The sequence below is a fragment of the Ischnura elegans genome, chromosome 3 (genome assembly GCF_921293095.1).
Source record: "Ischnura elegans chromosome 3, ioIscEleg1.1, whole genome shotgun sequence".
NCBI lineage: Eukaryota > Metazoa > Arthropoda > Insecta > Odonata > Coenagrionidae > Ischnura > Ischnura elegans.
This window is the reverse complement of record NC_060248.1, coordinates 40,096,004-40,117,655: the sequence shown is the minus strand read 5'-3', so window position 1 is coordinate 40,117,655 and position 21,652 is coordinate 40,096,004. Positions and strand designations below refer to the sequence as shown.

Here is a 21,652-nt window from a genome sequence, read left to right as displayed (position 1 = left end):
TAATCATGAGTAAGTTTCATCGAAAAAAATTGAGTGAACATTTGGAAAATGATATGGAAGGCTAAAATAATTCTTTTGAATTCATGGACCCAAACTTTCTACCATATAACTATAGGAATCACATAAAGGAGCTCGATAAATAGGAGTCAATAAAGCTAAAAAGGAAAAAATATTCAGGTTAATACCGTGTTTGATATAAGCTCAATATGTGAGGAAAAGAAGCAAGCCAGTGAATCTAAACAAGTGCAAATGAAATGTTTGAAACCTGTTTCAATAAGAGGAAATTTGTGGAATTTTCAAAGCACAAAGCCAATAATGCCCTCGAATTAGGTGGGTATAGCTTTAATATTTCGTTGGTAAGGATAATCAACAGGTCTTCTCTATCGAGACCCCGCATATTTTCAAAAATTGTGCGTTTAAAAAAAAAATAAAAATTTCACAGCCTTTCAAATGTACTAATATCAGGCCTGCGTCCCATTTCGCATAAGCTTTAAAATCAATGGCCATAAATATATATTATATCAATTTGTCTGTCTATATATAAATAAACACAGTGTATTTATGTAATGGAGAAGACTATATTTTATCTTTTTTGAAACAGTAACTCCTCATAAAACTTTAGCAGGTAGCTGTCAGAAGAGGACAGATTTTAAGAGCTACAGCCGCTTACCAATAAAAATGAGCATTATTACAAGTAAAGAAGGCGTGCTGGCATAAAATAAAGTTTATTTTACTTTATTTGTGAAATTACCATAGCTTTATTTCAGAATATCGGTATACTTACACTGTTGATAGAGCAATGGCATGAATTTATTTCAAATACACGAACAACAACGCCTTCATACCCTACTAATCTTAATGCTGAAGTGTATTAAATATTTTACTTAACCTCAACTAACCTACTCACAAACTATTTATAAATTTACGTCCTTCCAGCTTCTTGCTTCAAATTGGCAAAAAAAATTTCCTTCGTATCAATTATTAGAATAAGATTAACCTACTCTGCATGCATTATAAAAATGCTCGCCAAAATATTACAGAAATATTTTTTTCTTGGTGATGAAATATAAATCACGGCAATCAAACTTCTGATATCCTCCACGATAAAGCTCCTTGAGTTTCTGATAGAGTCTTGAAAGAAAATATAAATTGGTAAGGAAACCAGCACGGCGATTATAATGGGTTCAGATGAAGGAATAACTTCCTCTACTAACCTTTGTATTGCCGCAGGCTGCCAAATCTCAACCCAATTTCTTTCTTCATCTCGAGGAACGCCCACACTGTCTTCATTCCATCTATAAGCCCTAATATCTTTCTATAATACCTTTCGGCGACGGAGTAGCCACAACCATTCGATTCCATTTACCCCTTCGAGGCACCCTCTTCGATTCCATTCCTCTACTCTCCTCTTGGCTGCGGTGCAGGTGGGTAAGGCGTAGGTCGGATGGAAAGGGTGCAGGCATGTGGGATGCTCGTAGATATAACTATGGCATATGTTTATTTTGGTATTGAAACTTATTTGGGTCATTCACATCAGATAAACTCATGTGATATTTTTCATTCCTTTGTCCACTCCTTTGTCCTACAATGCATGTTGCAATCCAATTGAAATAGGTAATTCCTCCGTCCACAAAAGCCGTTCGTCCGCAAAAATCTCAATATAAAATGCCTCCAATTAGACCTCAAAACTGAAACAATCTTACATTAGGTAAAAGACATGGCAATTTGCCATACAGTTAGGAGGTTCATCTGTAAAGCCCTAGACGAACAATTTAATTGTATTGCAGCTAACGTTCATCCTATAGCTTCATTAATTATACTATTCAAACACAAGCTACACACAATAGGAAACGAAATTCTATTATCGTGACATTAACAAATCATTTGTCCCTTAGTACGAAAACAAACCAAGTTACACAATTTTCCATTGTATTATAACTATTAGCGCTTGAGTTCCAAAGCATGGATATTTTCCCAGACACATATTTTCACGGAGAATTTGCATATTAATTTCTGCATCAATTATGGGACTAGCCAATTAAGTTGAATTTCGAAATAAAACAAATAGTGCTCGCCGAGAAGTTGTTTCTATTCCAGAACCACACGCCCCGGGCTACATATCGATCGAAATAGCATAGTCCCAGGCGATGTTAACGGCTTTTGCTATAACGATAGTGAGACCTATGCGTCAATTTTATGATTTGTCAATTATAGAATATAATATTCCTAAGCCCATATAATCACATTTCTTAGACAGCATCTTGTGGGCTAGGATATATAATGTTGGCGCCCGTGAAAGACGAAATGAAATCTCAAAACATAAACATCGGAAGACTGTCATTGCATCTCAAAAAGAAGGTAAAGGCAAATAACCGTCTAAATTTTATAATTAAAATTTTTTAAACTCCTTAAAATATAGCAATGGAGTGAAATTCCCTACGAGTAAATGGAATTAACAGTAAGATTGCAAGAGATGAATCAACTCGCAAGCTCTCTGGCGCTGCAGGAATATGCTGATAGTAAATAGATAAGCTGACGAATTGAACACTGGAGAAGTTCCGCAAAGGCTAGATGGAAAATGCAGCTTGGAGGCAACTTTGTTCTAATTGTGAGCAGAGGGTATTGGATACCTCATGAGTCATGAAGGGCTTCATGAAGTAATAATAGGGTGAATATTTAAAGGAAAGCAAAATCAGGCACAGAAAGTTTGCGATGTTTGGGGAAAATGGTAATTGAGGAAGTGGGATGCAAACCCAATTACGGAACGAAGAGAGAAATAGTTGGCCGTGAGGAATTTTGCGTCAAATCAATTGCCAGATTGTGCACTGAGAATTGAGTTTATTACTTCCAATTTTTGGTGAGTCTCTAGGAATTAGCTGAGGCAAGGAAATTGAATACTATTTATTGAACAGGAAAAGTACAACATGATGCAAGAAAACTGGCGTGGAAATTTGTATAATTGACATAAAATCAAATTATGGTGGATATCATTCCACCCATGCCGTTCGACGGGCATTTTTACCATTCAAAATTTTCACTTTTAATTTTTACCGACTGCCGTTGATATGACAGGCTTTTTTTATGGCTTTGTTAAGTTTTTTTATAAATTACCTCATAGTTCACCTCAATCAATCCGTCAAAACAGCATTAGCCCCATTAATGAATGATCGCTCTACAGGCTTGCTATAGTTGAATAAAATTTATTGACTAAAGTCGAATCCCTTAATGGACAAGTTAAGGGATTCGGTAGAAGGAGGTTAAAGAAGTAAATGAGTGCGCAAAAATAAAGCAAGTTAAAAATATAAATGAAAATGATTACTTGCACTCGTTCATTCATTCATTCATTTATTCACTCACTCACTCCCATTGCCATTTATACCCTAAATGGTATGTAGCCTCGCCAACTGTCTGCCTCCAACTCTTTCTAACTTCTGCATCCGCCTCGCTGACTCCCATTTTCCCCATATCAATCAGCACCTCATCCTTCCATCTTTTTCCTGGTCTTCCTAGAGATCGTCTTCCATCAGGGTTTTCTGCCCAGACTTGTTTTACTAGAGCCTTTTACTCTCTTCGTATTACGTTCCCTGCCCATTGACCTTGTAGATTTTCCTGAGAAGCGAATTTCCTGAGCAAGTCTCAAATACGCACAGACACGGTTTTTCGAAGATTTTTCTCACCCAGTGACCACGCTGGTAACAATAATACAAAATAAAAATCTCGCGGGCGATGGCTCACGAACCTCAAACATTTGCTTAAGAAGCGAAATTCCGCGCACACACACACGCGCGGACCCAAGCATTCACGAACACAGGTTTATGGGAGAGGTGTACGGGATATACACTCTGTGTGTCCATATTCTTAGACGACAGTTTCACCGGAATTGCAGCTGGATTCTTCAGGTCGGTGAAGTGCAGAGAAATTACTACGACCGTCTTTTATACCTATACTGGCGTGTCGGGCGCCTTCTCACGCCTTACTCCTACCGATGCGTATAAAAGACAACGGAAACGAGTACCCAAGGCGGGCACTCGGGGTTTCACACATGAAGGCAAGGTCTGTAGGTCCGAAACTTTTCACCCGCACACCTCGGGAAGGTAAGGACAGTGGCAGCAAAAAGGATAGGTGACGCGGCCGCGATGAGAGTCCCACGACGTCTCCAGGGAAAAGATAATGGGAGGAGTAGGATAGAGAAATCCCAAAGCCGTCATTCGGGCATCGTGGGCCACTGCTAGAGAAACCATGCTTTAATGTTTCTACGGAAAGGAAAGATTTTACTTTGCAGAAGAAAAACCCTGCGATTTTCCGTAGATTATTAGATTTCCTCATAAAAGACAGTCAAAACCATCCCTCTGCATTTCACCGACCCGAAGAAGCAAAACTGTCACTTATGAAGTCTCCATGCTTCTAGGTTTCACCGCGTGGATTTTCTTTACGACGACAGTTTCTCCGGTATTCCAACCGGCGCGGCGCGGAATCATGTAGACGTCATCTAGACAACGCCTACGGAAAACTACACATCAATGTCACCTATGAAGATGGAAACACACGGTGAATATCCCGTGTACCTCTCCGTTGAATGTTTACCACACCACGAAATCCTACGCAAGGATTACACCCACGCACTCAGGTTTGCGAAGATATCGCATGTCATTGATCACAGGAAAAATTACTTTATTGCCTTCCTATACACAAATCCTTGATGTTTGGTAGAATAAGGCCTTTGGTAATCCTTCCTACAAACACAACATCAGTCCCATCAGCTAGGATAACTCTACTTCGGCACTATGCTCCGAATAGCCACCCCCCTGCGGTTTGTGTGCTTTCATGTTTCGCGCTGTTGTCCACATAGCACCAACCACTTTTTTTTTTAAGTCACCCCGCACCCTGGCGCTTGTATCCACATCAGACCTTCTCGGCTGTCTCCGGAGCCGCCCATTAACGTCAATCAAAGAACCCTCGCGCACTCTCCCCGATCCCAAATCTCCTCGGGAGTCGCTGAGTGGATGAAGTCGGCGACTGGGGAAGCAGCAGTTTGTTTTCCGAGCCAAAGCCGGTGATGGTGATTGATCTGCGCGATGGCCAGGATTCGACGGAGATCGCACTTCAAGCAGTCATGGCCATTGATACACATTGGTACCCAACAGTATTATTGTAGATATTGAAAGTTCAACTCAAAAATTTCCACTTTTTGAAAGAATAAAACCCAAACAGCAGATATTATCCGTACAATATCCATTTAATGTTACAGAACAACTTCCTTAAATATCCATGAGATATCCAGCATATCCGCATAACCTTGTATGGATGTCCAGAGGAAAATCCTAGTTCCCACTTTGAGATATTCAATGAATATTCATTGCTAACATAAAGCATTATAGCACGGTTATATGGAAATATGTGCAATGTCCATGGAGCACCGAAAACTACCCTTCCCAACTGTTTATTATATTGAAATTCAAATTTGCTTACACTGAATTTTTCCCTATTGTAGTACCTTCCTACGTATCATTTCATTTATAAATCATAATCCTTCCAAAGTGACATTTGATCAGCTAAGATACTTCACAGGTAGAACATTTTAAACCCAACTTTAAACTCCTGACGTTTACAAAGTCAAGATTCTCATCAGTACACAGATTCTTGCATAAGATAAATTAAATATTGGTGGATGGAAACGATGGCTGTCAGATTTACCATTAGAAGCGTATATAAAAATGTTCGGTTTGGAATTTTGTGCCTTGAGTTTTCTAACTTATCCACATTTATGACAAATAAATTCCTTTCCTCACATATTTGAAATCAGGATCAGAATGAATACATGTTAGACTAAGTTCCTCGAGGGATTTGCGAAATCTCTTTTGTTTATAATGGAAAGGTTCATCCACATATCACCTGAAAGAATTGGTTTCATCCAAAATATTATTTCTAACTCATCATATCTGTCCTCCTGAAGGCCAAATTCCACTAAATGATCATTACCCCTTCAAATTGAATGCATTAATAATAGAAAGGGAATCCATTGAGAGATAGCAGCGCTCCTGTTCGATCGGGGGCATCAGTTTCGACAAAGACTGTAAAAAATGTTGGCCCATGAACTTATTTTTAAAACAACGTATTCTCTTATTCGTAAGAGGATCTTTCAGCTGTACCTGTGAAACTATACTTGTCAAGTATTTCTAGCAGCGAGCTAATATCGATCTTGCTACTAAAATATTTACAGCACTCGTGATATACATATCTTAGAGTCGATCGGAATTAATATTTAAACGCTTTGTGAAAAGGAAAATTTATAGAAATTAGCGTCCGCCTTTTTGCCAAGGATCGACGAAAAATATCACAATAGAGTTCGAAATCATATTTCAATGAGGAAAAATTACTTTAATACTGACATATTTCAGCTTTTATTTAATACCATAGCGAAAATAGTTCACATTGCAACGCCAGCCTCCGTATTACATGTAAACGGCGGGCAGCTCCGGACGGGGCCGCACAATTAAGAAGTCCAACTTGTATGAAGCTCTGATCCGTTCGATTGAATATGTATAGGCTCTGCTTTAATTTTTGATATAAACATTTCAGTCTGTCGAGTCATATTTTTGTGTTAACAACATAAAAGCACAAAAATTTGACGAAAACTATGACCAGCCATTGCATTTCATATCGGTAATAAATCCAATATGTCGTGTAACTCGGCGATTATTGATGGAAAAGAACCGTTGAACAACACTTTCTATCTGTCATTCCCTAATTTTGCAGCAAAAGGTGTAGCATGAATATGGTGAATTATGGAAATAATTCGATGGGGTGATATATTCGAAATTCATTCCACCTTAGTCAATGTATTTTGCACTAATAATGATATACGAACAACTGCTTGCGTCATCACATGCATCGCTGAGTTAACTGGGCCGATTTTCAACTTCCGAGCTAAAAAAAAAAAACTTTTTGAGGTTTGGAGAGATTTTTTTTCAATTTCATCCCATGGAGTGGCGATTTGATTTGTTTCTTTCGCAGGGTAGCTGATAAGCTAATTTGCTAAAAGTGCGGTTGACGCATATGAGCACGAATAAAAGCCTTTACTAAAAGCGCGATAACCATCATTGATAAACCCCCATAATGATAACAGTTCTGCTTACAAGTCACTTTTGTTTTCGTTTTCACGGCACACTCGTGTTGATACATGCAAAAAAATGAGAGAGATAAAAGCATACAAATCTCCTCGGTATGAGTTTTACATTGTAAAAACAACAGTATGATTATAAAAGAAAAGAAGTAGGATAAAAATAGAACAAGTTGACATCCATGATAAATTTACATTTTTGATTTAAAACCAAAATGACATAATTTATCAACACTGGATGAATTATGATAGGGAATAACAATAAAATAATTATTAACTTCAAATAAGCTAGGATACAAATCAATAAAAGCAGTGGCGTAACTATGGGGGTATGAGGGGATACATCCCCCCAAAGCCTTAGAGAAATAAAAAACATTTTAAACTATTTCCTAGTTTTGACATATAATAACTGTATCTGCATAAAGCTAAATTTTTATTGACAAAATGATGTGAACGTATTTCTAGGCATGCCATTTTTAAAATACATATTTTCTTTTTTTTCACCCCAAATTTCATCCCAAGCCATCCTATCCCCCCATAGCATATTCCTTGTTACGACACTGAATAAAAGCACCTCCTATCACTTCTTACCCTTTTTAATGCTAACTACTGGTTCTCATTAATCATAATTCGAGAGATTCCTCAGCTATGGTATCATCCAACACTATTTATCCGCCGAAATCAAAGGATAAAAGCTCGCACACATTCCGACCTGAACTGAATATATCTAACGTGGATAACATTCATTTTAGTACATATGTAATAGGCACATTTTATTTCTTACACAGCTTTACTTTCTCTTCTTCAACAACTGCAAATGATGCGAAATGCGTAGGAAAAAATAAAAATTACACGAAATATATCCTAACATGACTGGAAATGAACTTCTCAAGAACGGGATTTTTCCTACACGCTTTGCCTACCTGCGGCATTGTCAGGGTATCACATATTTTTATTCCTTGCATAAAAACCTGTTCATTGCCTCGATTGCTTTGGATTCAATATAAATTTAAATTATATGCTAGTCTCCTTGAACTGAATACTATTCTATTTTTTTAATATAAACAGAACGATTCATCTTATAACTTCATGACGCCACAAGGAGGTGAGATGCGTGGAAAAAATATAAATGGTAGAAGGCAAAAAAATAGGAAAAAATAAATAACTACGACTTGATATCACAAAAATGGGATTGGTAAATATTTGTATTTTCAAATCGTCAAATACATGTCCTGTTTTGTAAAGCAAGCTTGTTTTTTGAGTAACTAAGGGGCAGTGACGTTATGGCAAAATTAGCAGTGCTGGAACTCACTCTCCTTAATTTATTTTAGAAGTGAAATATTACTCAGTGTGTTTATTTATTACAAGCTATTATTTACATTTTGATACAATTTTTTTGTCTTAGTTGCAAATTAATTAGACATTTTGAAGCAACAAAATTGATAAAAGTGTTAAGTATTTGACTAAAACTCACTAACTCTTTGTTTACTTTGTTTACTTTTACCACTTATTTTGTGGCTAAAATAAGTGGTAAAAGTAATTGTGTATATCCTGGAAAAACTTGTCATTTGTCTATTACGGCTTGGTTAATCAGTGCCGTAATGGCGTTCGGTGCGTTCCGGCACTATGACACCACTGTTAAAGGATTTATTCAAGTGTTGACCCGTTTTTGAGCACGCACGGTGATGAGTTTTCCAGAGAAAATCCGAGTGCGAATAAACCAATGGAAATCGCGGAAGGAGGAAGGAAAAGAGAACTTGGTGCAAAAAGGAGCAAACAACCCTTTGAATTCTTCCGTGGATTCTTAGGGGATCAAACGCACGTGGAGGCATTCGAGTCCTCTGGATTTATCGTCGAGTGGCGATGACATCCCGGCCCTCTGAATGGAAACCGCGATATTTCCATGTCAAAGATCGAACAAGGGGTGGATTTATTAATCGGAATACTCTAGGCACGGAAAGGAGAAAAAGAAATATAATTTTCAATGGCCGTAAAATGGGGATGAAAGATATATAAAAATACTAAGGATTTGAGAAAATAAGCTGAAAAACGAAAAAAAATCATAACCACATTTTTATTCAACCACAAATTTAACCATAAGAAGATTTGATGATAGAAATTTAATTGAAAATTGCGTGTTTATAGGGGGCCTACGTCATTTACAGTGGCAGTTAGACCTCTTGTCCATCAAAACCAATTATGCCTACCCCATGCTCCCCTCCTGCCACTCGCAGACAGCAGAATAGAACCCTATGATTAAGATATGAATGGTAATCCATCCAATTATATGTGCCCATTACAACCAAATTTTATTGATATTTGACGCGACGGTGACAGGTGATGAACCGACAAAAGGCTTTAGCCCTATATGACAATTTGCTCGTACATCTAGTAATAAGATCAAAATTGCACTGATAGTATTCGTTTTCTCCTCATTTGGGAGGTAGCAATGAACTAATATGATAACTCATGGTTAACATTAAATGCTGTGATAACAAAATTTGTTCTCCCTTTCCTGTCTTGCTGCTTAAAATAAACGAATCTCAAGTACCTTAGTGTCTGTGAAAAAAGTAAGACACCCGAGTTTGAGAAGCTCTAGCGTCTAAACAAAGCAGTCAATTTCAATGCAACAAAATTATACAAAAAAGAATTTATTTCTACGTTTTATCATATACTTTTAAAATTTTTTGGCTCCACAGTATTTCCTCTACTTTATTTTTTTCTCAAAATAGGACCCCTTTTTCACGCGTAAAATCAAGTCTCCCAACTCATAGCTTGTACAGGTGTTAGCAGTAACTCGCGAGCTAACAACACTTTTATCATTAGTAATAATAAAATGAGTCAATTTTGCATTTACAACATTAGCATTGTTTACCAATTTTGCAATCAAATCCTGTAGAAAAGAAAAAACACAAGATTAATAGCAAATTTCGAATTTACTCCCACTGTATATACAAGTTTTCAAGTCAAAATTTCTATTAGAGTATAGGTATTTAATGTTGATCTCAATCGCATTTAACCACCAATTATTTCAAAACAATGGAGACCTAGAGAGAAAATAAAAATATACTGCTATAATCTTTCAATTGCATTAAAAAAGGTCGCTGTATTCCCGTAAGGATAAATTTATATATCAGGGTGTCAAATATTGGTCTCTTATTTCAAGCAATGAAATCTTTCACGTATTCCACTAGGTTCTTAAAATAAAATGTTGAGCTCACTTTCTAACTAGACATCAACTCATTTTAATGTTTTCAATTACTGCCGATCATTATTGTACCCTTAGCATTGTAAAGGAATGCATTTTTACAGGCGATAATAGACCAATGATTCTCAAAGCAACAAATCACAGAATACGAATTCGAACAACATTTTTTTATAACTTAAAAATCATAAAAAAATTAATTTTGAAGAAACTAATGGTTATTAAAACTAACATGGAGTCCGCTACTACACTCTTTAAACCGAGGGGAATTATAATTTGGATAAATATTATTTGCTAAATTGTTTCAAACGAAAAATCCCGCGTTTCAAGGGAAATTGTGCTGTACATTTGGCATCATGTCTACTGCTGAAAAACAAACTATAATATTTCCCATAAAAAATGCATATGCCGTTATTTTATTACTCAGTATAGATATAAATAATTATTTTTGATACAATTAACTGATTTTGTGAACCGCACAGCACGATTTGTCGTGCGAGAAGCAAAATGAATGCCCATCTGTTTTATCAGCGAGGCGTAAGCACGCAGTATCCAGGAGAAAGGTAATGATAACATAGTCGTCCCGTAACACGAGGAAAAGATAAGCTTTTATCACCCTACACGGCATAAACACGCCGCGGGTCAGAAGGACGATCTGTTTTATTACGGAAAAGCAAAGGTAGGAATAGTTTTCGCGCGGAATCCCACGTTTTCTCACGTAGAAGATTGAAAAGGCTAAAGTAAGTTCTAGCGGAGAACCATTGGGATTTCTAAGCCAGAAAAATAATAGAACGAAGACTGAACACGCAATTTTTATAGTTTACTGCAATTTTCCGCAGATTAGGTATATTTTTGTTCAAATCATATTGAAATATTCCTTCGAGTATTATCCTCTGCAAATTATTTGGTAAAGAAATCGAATCACATAAAAGAATGCGAGTAACTAATAACCCAACAAAAAATTTCGTTGATCGATAGAGTTAAACGACAACTATTGCAACACCAAAGTTGATACCATAAACAGCTATAAACCTAATTTGAGCATAAACAGCCGGGCTAAATTAATGATTCGTCAGAACCACCAAGGAAAATTGGCATCCAGCTATCCATAGGCATCAAAGTTTGGTACGTCTTGAATATTAATTATGAATAGAGTGAAATATAACTTGGTAGATATTAGTCGCAGTTAACTGACTCTGGTATGATTATGCACAGCCGTAAATCATACACCATATTTGGTAATTACTATGAACGGGAGAACACATTATTAAGTATTCACGCAAGGAATTCACTAGAGACTTAAAATATGCCAAAAAAATTCAGTTGAAATTTAAGTTTGTATTTAATTTCTACTAGCAATAATGAGCTATTTAACCGCCATCATTGAATATTTATTAGGCTATACCTTTAGAGGTCTTTGATGAGAACATGGTAACAGCCATTTAATACTTTGGCTACTGAAAAAGTAATGCCACTTTTATAGGAGATCTACTCTTTCTCAGTGTCGTTAAAAGGCGTCACGTTCTTGTTTCATATCGAAATAAAAAAATACATGTCAACCCTCAACTTTGCTGACCCGATACCTGCTTATTTCTGACTTTATCAAATCAGTGTCTCTTCAGACATGTATCTGTAAGTAGAGCCAACACCACACCTGTTTTTCAATCTTCATTCGCAAACGCTTCGAAAAATAATAAATTCCAAGTTAAAATAATTGATTTTTTAATGCAATTTAATGTTTCAGTCTTCGACCATTTATCTCTCTTGTCCGTACGAATGTGATATTCAAATGTATCTAATATATATTTTATTTACAAGCATTAATTTATTTATCCTGTTTCCAATCGAGAAATGATCAGGTGTCTTAATTTGCTCTGGCCTTGAAATGATAGTTAATATCAAATTCAGAAACATGATTCCACTTCTTGGTTCGTAATTACACAATGGTGTTTCGCAATAACTACGAAAAATATAAGAAATTGCGAGTGGCAGTACAAAATTCAAATTTTTATCTGCCAATACATAATCCTTTGCAGAAATAAATCGCAGCCTAAGTAATCCCCTAATATTTCAGATGAGGCTGGTTTAGCTGCACTTATTCACAAATTGTGACAGGTTGACAATACATTTTTTGATCCTTTATGTATAAGTTGAAGCCCACTCTATTTGTGTTCTAATTTTCAGTTTTTTTCACAATTCTAAAAAAAATACGGCTTCGCGAGAGGTAATTAGAAATTTAACTATCAATCGGTCATTGCTCTTTTCTTTCTAGAAAGTAGCTACTGCATTACTAATCCCTAGATATTTATTTTATTTCATTTGCAGATTTCTCTCATTTAGGCAATATCGAAAACTTCGCATTGGGGCTTTCATTTGAAAAATTTAGCCCATGCTATTTGAAAACCACTTTTCACAGTTTTCTCACTGGAATACAAAAAAAAAAAAAAGAGTTTCAGAAATCAAGAGTGACATAATAAGAAATTTGAATTCTTATCGGACATTGCCCTAACCTTTCCCAGAAACAAAACCTAGCATAAATAACCTTCTAATGTTTCATTTCTCTCATTTCCAGACGACGAATTCGGCGAGAAGACCGTCTCCGTGTTACTCGACGGCGAGGAGTCCGAAATGGTGTTCATTGATCATCCCAGCGTCGAGATGTCGGTGAGCTCAGCCACCTTTTTCGTTTGCATGAGAAAAAGGAACATCTATCAGAGCTGTCAAGAGGGAGGGAGGGAGGAAAAGCAGAGGAGGGAGAATGTATAAATCGTTTTTCGGCGTGACCTCTTTTCGCGAAACAAGAATGGACTCGATTTTTTATCATATATTCAAGAAATACATAACCCAAGGATTGGAGTTTCGCTTTTACCTTTCAGCTTGGATACATAAACCTAGATCGGCCCTCAATCGAGTGAACCACAGAGTAGAGTATTCTATACTTTCCCTGTTAACTACAAACGATCTTATACCACTTCAATTTGCCACAAGTTTGAAGTAAAGACTGGCTTAATGTCATGAAAAGCAGGCCTTATTTGTTTATAGCCTATTGAAAAACAAAAGAATACTTACACATCTTGCTTAATTTACAAACTTATTCTTTTTCAAACTATTTTAATTAATGCCATCATATCATCAACTTCAAGCTTAGCTAATTTAAAAAAATATTATAGCGTTGTCATAGGAATATATACTGCCATAAATCCAATGCAGATGATTGTGGCTGGTTGCAACTATAATGACCTACTGATCATATTTGTTAGACTATGCGCATACCGAATTTTTATTGAACTACTCCTCCTTTGCTGCAAATAATCCAGTTGTCGAATCTAAAACCTTGGTGTTAAATGAACTACAATTCAGGGAATATTGTGTTCTTCAAAATATCATAGGTATACATTATTGTTTTTGACAATTTCATAATTACTTGCTATCCTATATCGTACAATTGGATTATTATTGAGCTCAATAACTGAATTCATAACAGCTGGCTTTCTTATCTGCGATCGAAGCAATGCCAGCTCTTTTTTGTGTAAAGAGGGTCCCATAATTCATATGAGAATAATTTAAGAGAAGTTAGAGTAATAAGAAGTTAGAATCTGAAAGAATCAATGGATACGGATAAACAATGGTGGTTATTGAGGAATAAAGAAAAATGAGGTATCGATTACCGCAGCTTCCGTCCGAATTTTGCCATGCTACTTTTATTGGACTTTGGAAAATTGACGACAAAATAGGCAATATCTGCAATGAATTTTATGACATACTGAGCTCATATCTGTACCTACGTAGACCAGGTGACTGGTTAAAAGACGAAGTAGACTGCCGAATTTAAGTATACCGGGACTAGCCACAGTGATAACTTTACGGGAGTCACCCTAAAGTAGACTCCCGCCGGGATAAACCAGTTCCATTATTACTAAAGCCCACTTTTGCAATGATGACACGATCAGACGCGCGTAGAGGAAATCTAGAGCGAATAGCGTTCTAGAAAAACGAAAATGAAAAATATCACCGAATCATTCAATACTGACACAAGGCATTAAACAGTAAGGGAAGAGTGAACTTGCAGATTTTTCCATCCCATTACAAATATTTTGATTACCTTACCTCTTTTAATTTCAACTGAAATTTTAAATGATATCATCCCTTTCTTTTGAGTTGCCGCCGTGGAAATGACAGCAGATTCCAACTACCCCCCAAACCTGGACTGACGGGAACAATTCCCAATCACCCCCGCGGCCCGCTTCTCCCGTAGCAAACCACCTTTATTCAACCAAATTGATCGCCTATACAACCGGTGATTCGACCGAAGGATACGTGTTGAGGGAGTTTACGGCGGACCAAAAAGGGCCCTCCCCAGATTCGCATCACTCACTGTTATGACGGATGGTGGGGGGGGATGAAGGTTAGGGGAGGTGCGTTGGAAGAGACTCGAGGCGGGGTGCAACGCCTGCAATGCGCATGGCACACCGTTGCGTGGGTGGTGCCGGAGGGACAGTGCGGGAGAGAGAGAGAGAGAAGGAGAGAGGGGTAGCTCAGCTGCTTGCTCTCTCTCTCTCTCCCCTCAGAAATATTTGCCAGGGCTAGCGAGGCCGAAACCCGCACGCTCCCGGGCCGCTACGTAGGGGAGTTACCTGGGGAGGAAACTGCACCCCTCTCTATCTCACACACACACACGCGGCAGATGCCTACATGGGAGAATGGGGGATGCGCAAGAGTAGTCGGGGGCAAGACCTTTCTCCGAAGAGGAATTCATTCATTCAAAGGAATCCACGGGTGATAAGGAGAGTCTGCCGTGATTGATCAACTCTCAGGAAACACTTCTAGCGGGGTTTCTCATTCAAATTCATGAAAACCCCTACGAAAAGGGCGGGGTCGCCATCATGAATTTTTCTCAGTAAATATATTTATTGTACCTATGTAAAAGATTAACAAATTAGGCACTTATAATTTTCAAAATTGCTCATGAAATTACAGCCATTTAAGAAAACATCAAAAATGGCCGTGTTGGCTAGTATCTTTAAATGATACAATTCATGTCGAACCAACGAGAGAAGCTCTATGCAATTCCACAGGTTTTTTTTTTCAATTTCAACTATGTTATTTTATTATATCATATAATAAACCTGTGGAAGTGAATCGAGTTTTTCTTGCGGGATCAACATAAATGATATATTCCACAATTTTACGCCAGATACCAGATCATGTTGATACACAGTCAATTTTAAATTTCTATAAGTTAAGATACTTGGGGGCAAGACCTTTCTCCGAAGTAAATCCATTCATTCAAAGGAATCCACCGGTGATAAAGAGATTCCACTGTGACGGAAGAACACAGGAAACACTTCCAGCGGACCTTTCCATTCAGATTCATGCAGCCTCCCTGAAAGGGAGGGGCCACCATCATGAGAATTGCTCAAAATATGTATGTGTTACACGTACTATAAGTTGGTTCGATATTAATTATGTATTCCACAAAGTGAGGCCACATATCAAACATTAAACAGTTAAAAAACGTTCACGGATCAATGCAACTTTGTTTACTTATTCGTTAAATGTAACAAAAATTTTAAGCTATGTCTTAAAACTCCGATGCAGAATGCTACAGACCAAATAAATACTTTGAATTTACCATGTCTTTACAATATTAGAGAAGAAGTAGAAAAGAATATAAAGTTTGTTACAGTTACTACTGGCTACTTAAAAGCATGACGAGCATTGACCGAGACTTTTCCTCATGCTACTGTAAGAATGCCTAAATTATGAATGGCAGTTATGTTTTTGGTATATTAAATGCTATCAAAAACATTTATGATTCGATAAAACTACCAAAACTGGACGTATCAACCACAATAACAATTACCGCCAAAAGGTAAATAAAATAATGACGAACTTTGGAGGAAGTACTCGCTACGCGTGACACAAAAATATTTTATATAGTTTTACAAATGGAAAATGAAAAGGTTAAGGTAGGTAAAAATGCAAACCTTTGCCATCACATTCAAATGAACGTTCAAAATAATCAATTTTGATTACATCGAAGATTGTTTTTCTCTCAGCTAAACACTTAAGTGCATTTGAATACCAATTTAACAGGATAATAGTTCCAATAACACAGGTAAATAAATGAGACACTAACCTTAATCTTCCACCTCTAAACACCCTGCCAAGCTACATTATAAACTCGAGAATTGAATCAAGTCTAAATGCAATTAAGGGCGAAATGTGTCACGGTCGTGACTCCTGCAACAGTGCCTTCCCATCACCTTATTCCAGGAAGGGTTATAAAATGGATGGAATCCTTGGAGCATTTCCATTTTCCCTTCGGAGGCTAAATCTCTTTTGATCAGATATGCGAACTGCAGGGCTCGGTGCTAAGATAATGGGCACTGGAGGGAAGCGCGGGAAGGTTTGTTGCCTAGGAGACCAATGGGTGAATTAAACAAGCAGCCTGTTTCCTGTGTGCGAATGCCAAACGTTAAGGAGCCGAGGATGCCATACCTGTAGCGATATCTCGTCGACTCTTCAATTTGCATCGAAGGACGCCTTTGATCGCTTTGAAGAGAAAGGATATATTCTAAACCCTTTGCGACATTGACGCTAAGCGAATTACATTGTCGTTTTGATCTCCGTCGGCATGAATCCTACGTCATGACTTATATATTTGGAATGTTACAAACTAAGCCGTGACGGCATGGAAAAATTAGCAGTGCCGGAACGAACTTTCCTTAGCTTTCTTTAGAAGTGAAATATTACTCTTTGTGTTTTTTATTGCAAGTAATTATTTATATTTTATTACTATTTTTTTGTTTTAGTTACGAATGTATAATTAGAAATTTTGGAGCAGCAAAATTGATACAATTGTCATTTGAGTATTATGTTTTTGTTGACCAGTGCCGGAACGGCGTTCTGGCGCGTTCCGGCGCCATGATACCACTGGAACTGAGACAATGGCATCGTCATAGATACTCGGTCAGTGTTTTCTGGCTCTGATTCTAATTTCGCGAACAAGATAGTCACCACCGACTATTCTTCCAGCGTTATTATTCTTCTAACTTTCGTCTTCAATCCCTAAAACAATCGAATTTTCTCCCCTTACTATGAAGACATATTTTTACTAAACCACACATATCTTGAGACAATTATTTAGTTACCTCTAACAGTGTCAATTATTTTTAAAGTAATAACAAACAGCTAATACTAAAGACATCAAAATATGTTCACCTGAAACAAATCATATTATCAATACCTTCACTTAGCGACATCCATGCCATGTTTTGCTTTTTTCCCACAAAATCGTATTTTTTGTTAAAGCAATAGTTAATGATTGTTTTGCACCACAATGCATCACCAAAAATAATGCATTCATGTAACTATACGACTATCATTCTATTGATTTTTCATTCAATCTTCATTGTTCCACGAATAACAGCTTTAAACCTAGTATTATCTCACTCCTGCCAAGATGAATACTGGAGGCTGTAGCAGAATAAAATACTCGCGTAGCATAGTGTTTTAATTAGAAGCATCCATATTGCAATGGATGAAATGCACCCCTTATTTGGGTGTACCCGCAAAGCCCAAATCGTTCAGGGAAGGAGAGCACGTCGAATGTAGGCCAACTCATCGCCTAAATCCTCGCCGGAGAGTTGGGTGCCCTACTTCAGCATCAAATAGAATCATCAAAGGAGCTACGAAGAAACTTACGCTGGCAAAAGCACAAGCAATATAGTAGTTTCTAACTCACGGCAGAAATTTTCGCGAAGTATCCTCCACGTGAGCTTATTTTCTAGAATACCTAGTCCAAGAATTGAGGTCAATAACAATTCTCATTCGGCAGTAAATCGCCTCGCAGGATAATGATAAGGTAAAAGGGAGTGCATTAGAAGTTGCACGTGGAGACATTTTTACCATCGTTAGGATTGCTGCTTTGGCGGTAAAAATAGGTCTTGACGTAAATTGGAAAGCGTTGATTTTAAGAATGGGGTCAGTGTGTCAACCTTACGAAATACAAGTGAAAATAAGAAATAGTATTCATCTATCGTATTACACAAAGGGGAAACACTTAAATTCATAAAGTAAGGAAATTTTCGTCAACTTGGATATAGGAGAAGCTCCTCTCGTAGAATAGCATTCTAATTGAATAAAAAATCTTCAAATATTGATCCAAATGCACTAAGGCGTGTCATCGTGTGAACAGTTATGAAATTTTCATGTTATATCAGCAGGTTGCCAGTAAAATATGCAAAGTTGCGAATTACTGGCTCAGTAGAATAATATTTTAGTAGTTAAATATGATCTTCAATATCCCGCTCTTGAACTGTTAGATATTACATCAATCCATATGCCTCCTTCATAATTTCATATTAGACCAATTTAATTATATAAGAGCTACCGTAAAATTTTTGTTTCCACTGGTCTCCACAATGCATTTTATATTTCTGATCACTGAATGGAGCCACTTTAGCAAACGAGAGGAGTTTTTGAGGGAAAGAAGCTAAAAATAATCCTCTATATTATTTCTACTGTATAGATACCTTTTTCTCAACTTATACGCAACCAAACTCTACAAATGAGGTACCAAAATGCACAGAATGTATCAGAGAACATGCGACGGCATATCTTACTTCCTAAATATTGCTATTGTTTCCTAGAATTGGTTTTTAAATAATAAAAACAACTAAAAAGACAAAAACCGGTAAATATTCCTGACGCTAACGGCGCACAAACTGATACATTTCTTCAATTACAACAATATATCGCATTCTTTAAATAAATTTTATCAAAATGCGGCTGATTCCACATTCAAGTCTCCTGTTGATACGTAAGTATGAGTCATCATGTGCGTTTAACAGAGGATAGTGTAATTACTTCCAATGTCGTGTTTAAAGAGGTCCTCTGACCTCAATTTGTGCATAAACATTAGAATTTAATCTGTACATAAGACCCAGCCTTTTTTTCTACATTTTAAAATTAGAAACGCTCCTATCCCTCAGTGGACCTGCATTGAAAAGAGCGGGGAAAGCCCGCTGGGAGCGGGCGCAGCACGCTTGTATCCCATATAGTATTTAACTTCAGGGTGCATTTGAGTAGAGAGTCATGATAGCAGCGTTTGATGTTCTTATATTTTCCCCGTAAAACTAGCCTCTCGGTATCTCGAGCTTCCTTCCCTCACAAATGTCACCTTACTTTTACGTGACTTCCAGAGATAATATCAGAACGACTTACGGGACTCGTTCTGATTCCCATTCGACGTAGAAGTCATCGGTGATATACGACATCATCATATAATCCGTGATATAAAAGTAAAATAGGAAGAAAGATCTGTGGTTTTCCCGGCGTATGATGTTGTTAAAGTTTATTCGGGATTGCCACCGGATAAGGTTCTCCATCTCTGCCGACGTTTCGATGGCCGAGTCGTCCATCGAAACGTCGGCAGAGATGGAGAACCTTATCCGGTGGCAATCCCGAATAAACTTTAACAAAAGTAAAATAGGCTCGATAACTCCTAGTAGACATCAACCAGTAATCTCTCCTTTTACAGGCGGATTACCCGTTTCTGCTATCACCACTACATCCTGCATATCGCAATAACAGTGATACAAAGCAGGGACGCAGCTAGGAATTAAGGCTGCGGGGGGAGGTTTAGGTGCAACTAATACCGGGGTGTGTGGGGGTATGGAATACCCACCAGGATAAGCGGTAGGTGCGGGATTAATAAATTGCGGAATTGTAAGATAAATGGTTCAAAATGGTAAGTTTTACGTCTTTCTGATATTTTATTAATCCTTACACTATTAGTAACATCAATCCGATTAAGTAAAATGAATTGATGGCTCTGGGGGGGGGGGGGGGTTTATCCCCCAAAATAGCTGCACCACTGATACAAAGGGAGCAACTCTGAAGTACAGCTATCACCAAAACACGCTTCCCCCAATTACTTCTCATAACCCCAGAGCATACGATAAAAAGATACGTTGAATATATATTATCCATACTATATTATCCTATTCTATTCTCCGTAAGCCAGTTCGGCCACGATCATTTTGAAGGGATGAGTCTTCTCATCTATTGCTACTGTATTCCATGCGTACCACTAAGGGATTTTCATAACGGACTTCTGTTATACTCAATATCCACTTTTACGAGGTATACTCGTATAATGCGCATTAGCATTTAAGAAAAAAAAACAGATGAACGTTTTTGGACCACATCTTTATTTTTATGGATTCCTGCCGTATGCTTCGAATTCTCATGGAAGCCTTTCCCATGTGCCAAATCAGAGTAATTAGTATGAATAATGCTCAGTTTATCTTTTCTTGTGTTGCACCCGTCAAACTGGTCTAATTTTTAGAACCCCCTTCCCTCACACCTCCCCTTGCTTTTACTTAATTTCCAGTGACTATTAATGGCTAGTGGAACACGTTGATTTCTATTCACCATTCAGCTGCCCTCTCGTACGGAAACAGAATTCTGTCTGTTTTCGGCATGCAAACATTACAGGAAGTAGCGCAATTTTATTTAAAGAATTTAATTCAAAAGGCATTATAAAAAAATGCTTATGTAATGCTCATGCTCGTGGCTTAGTCAAATGATATATTTTTGCTATTTAGAGAACAGAGACATCGACAAAAATTTAATTAAATTCCGACATCTCACAGAAAATGAATGTTGATCCATTGACCTCCAAGCAGTACAGAAAGATATGAGATGACAAAAAAAATCTTCAAAAAAAAAACCAACGACGGTGCGTTGAATTTTCCAAAGAGGCAACCACATTTCGGGAACGAACTCTCATGTTCCATGGCTTGATTTCGGAGCCTCGAGTCATCCACCGGTGGATATGAATGCCTAATGCATTTCGAAGCGGCGACGAATCATTCAAAGATTCATGAACTCCGCCCGCCCCATACGCCACCGCGGCAATGGAAACGTGCCACCCCACGGATCCACGGGAGAGACTTTTCCAGCGTGTGCTTTCAGGAATCGAAGAAAAGTCACTTGAATGCTCGCCACCATGAATGACGCCTCGAATCATTTAATGAATATTTGATCGCATTTACCCAGCTTGTCATCGCCACATTGACTGAAACGCCGCTAAGGAAAATATGCAAAACACTATTCACGCACAGGGATATAAAGAAATTACAGCGCGAAGCCAAAGCACGAGGCGTAAATTTGAAACGCAATCTATTATACGCATTCCTAAGTCAAATTCAAAGTCATTATCAAGAGGAAATTTTATTTATAGTCATTTATAATACGCTAACCGCGCATTTTATTGATTGTATGCTTTATTATGACTTTGTCAAATTAATAAGGAGTTC

General features: G+C 37.5%; 1 protein-coding gene across 1 annotated transcript in view; it reads left to right on the top strand.

Annotated features, from left to right (window-relative positions):
* LOC124155006 (uncharacterized serine-rich protein C215.13-like) overlaps nucleotides 1–13,210 on the top strand; it is a 164,514-nt gene extending 151,304 nt beyond the window's left edge. Inside the window, exon 6 of the mRNA XM_046528755.1 lies at nucleotides 12,898–13,210. Coding sequence (XP_046384711.1) covers nucleotides 12,898–13,091 — 194 coding nt within the window. The 3' untranslated portion in view covers nucleotides 13,092–13,210. The remainder of the gene's footprint in view (nucleotides 1–12,897) is intronic.
* The last annotated feature ends 8,442 nt before the right edge of the window (nucleotides 13,211–21,652 follow it).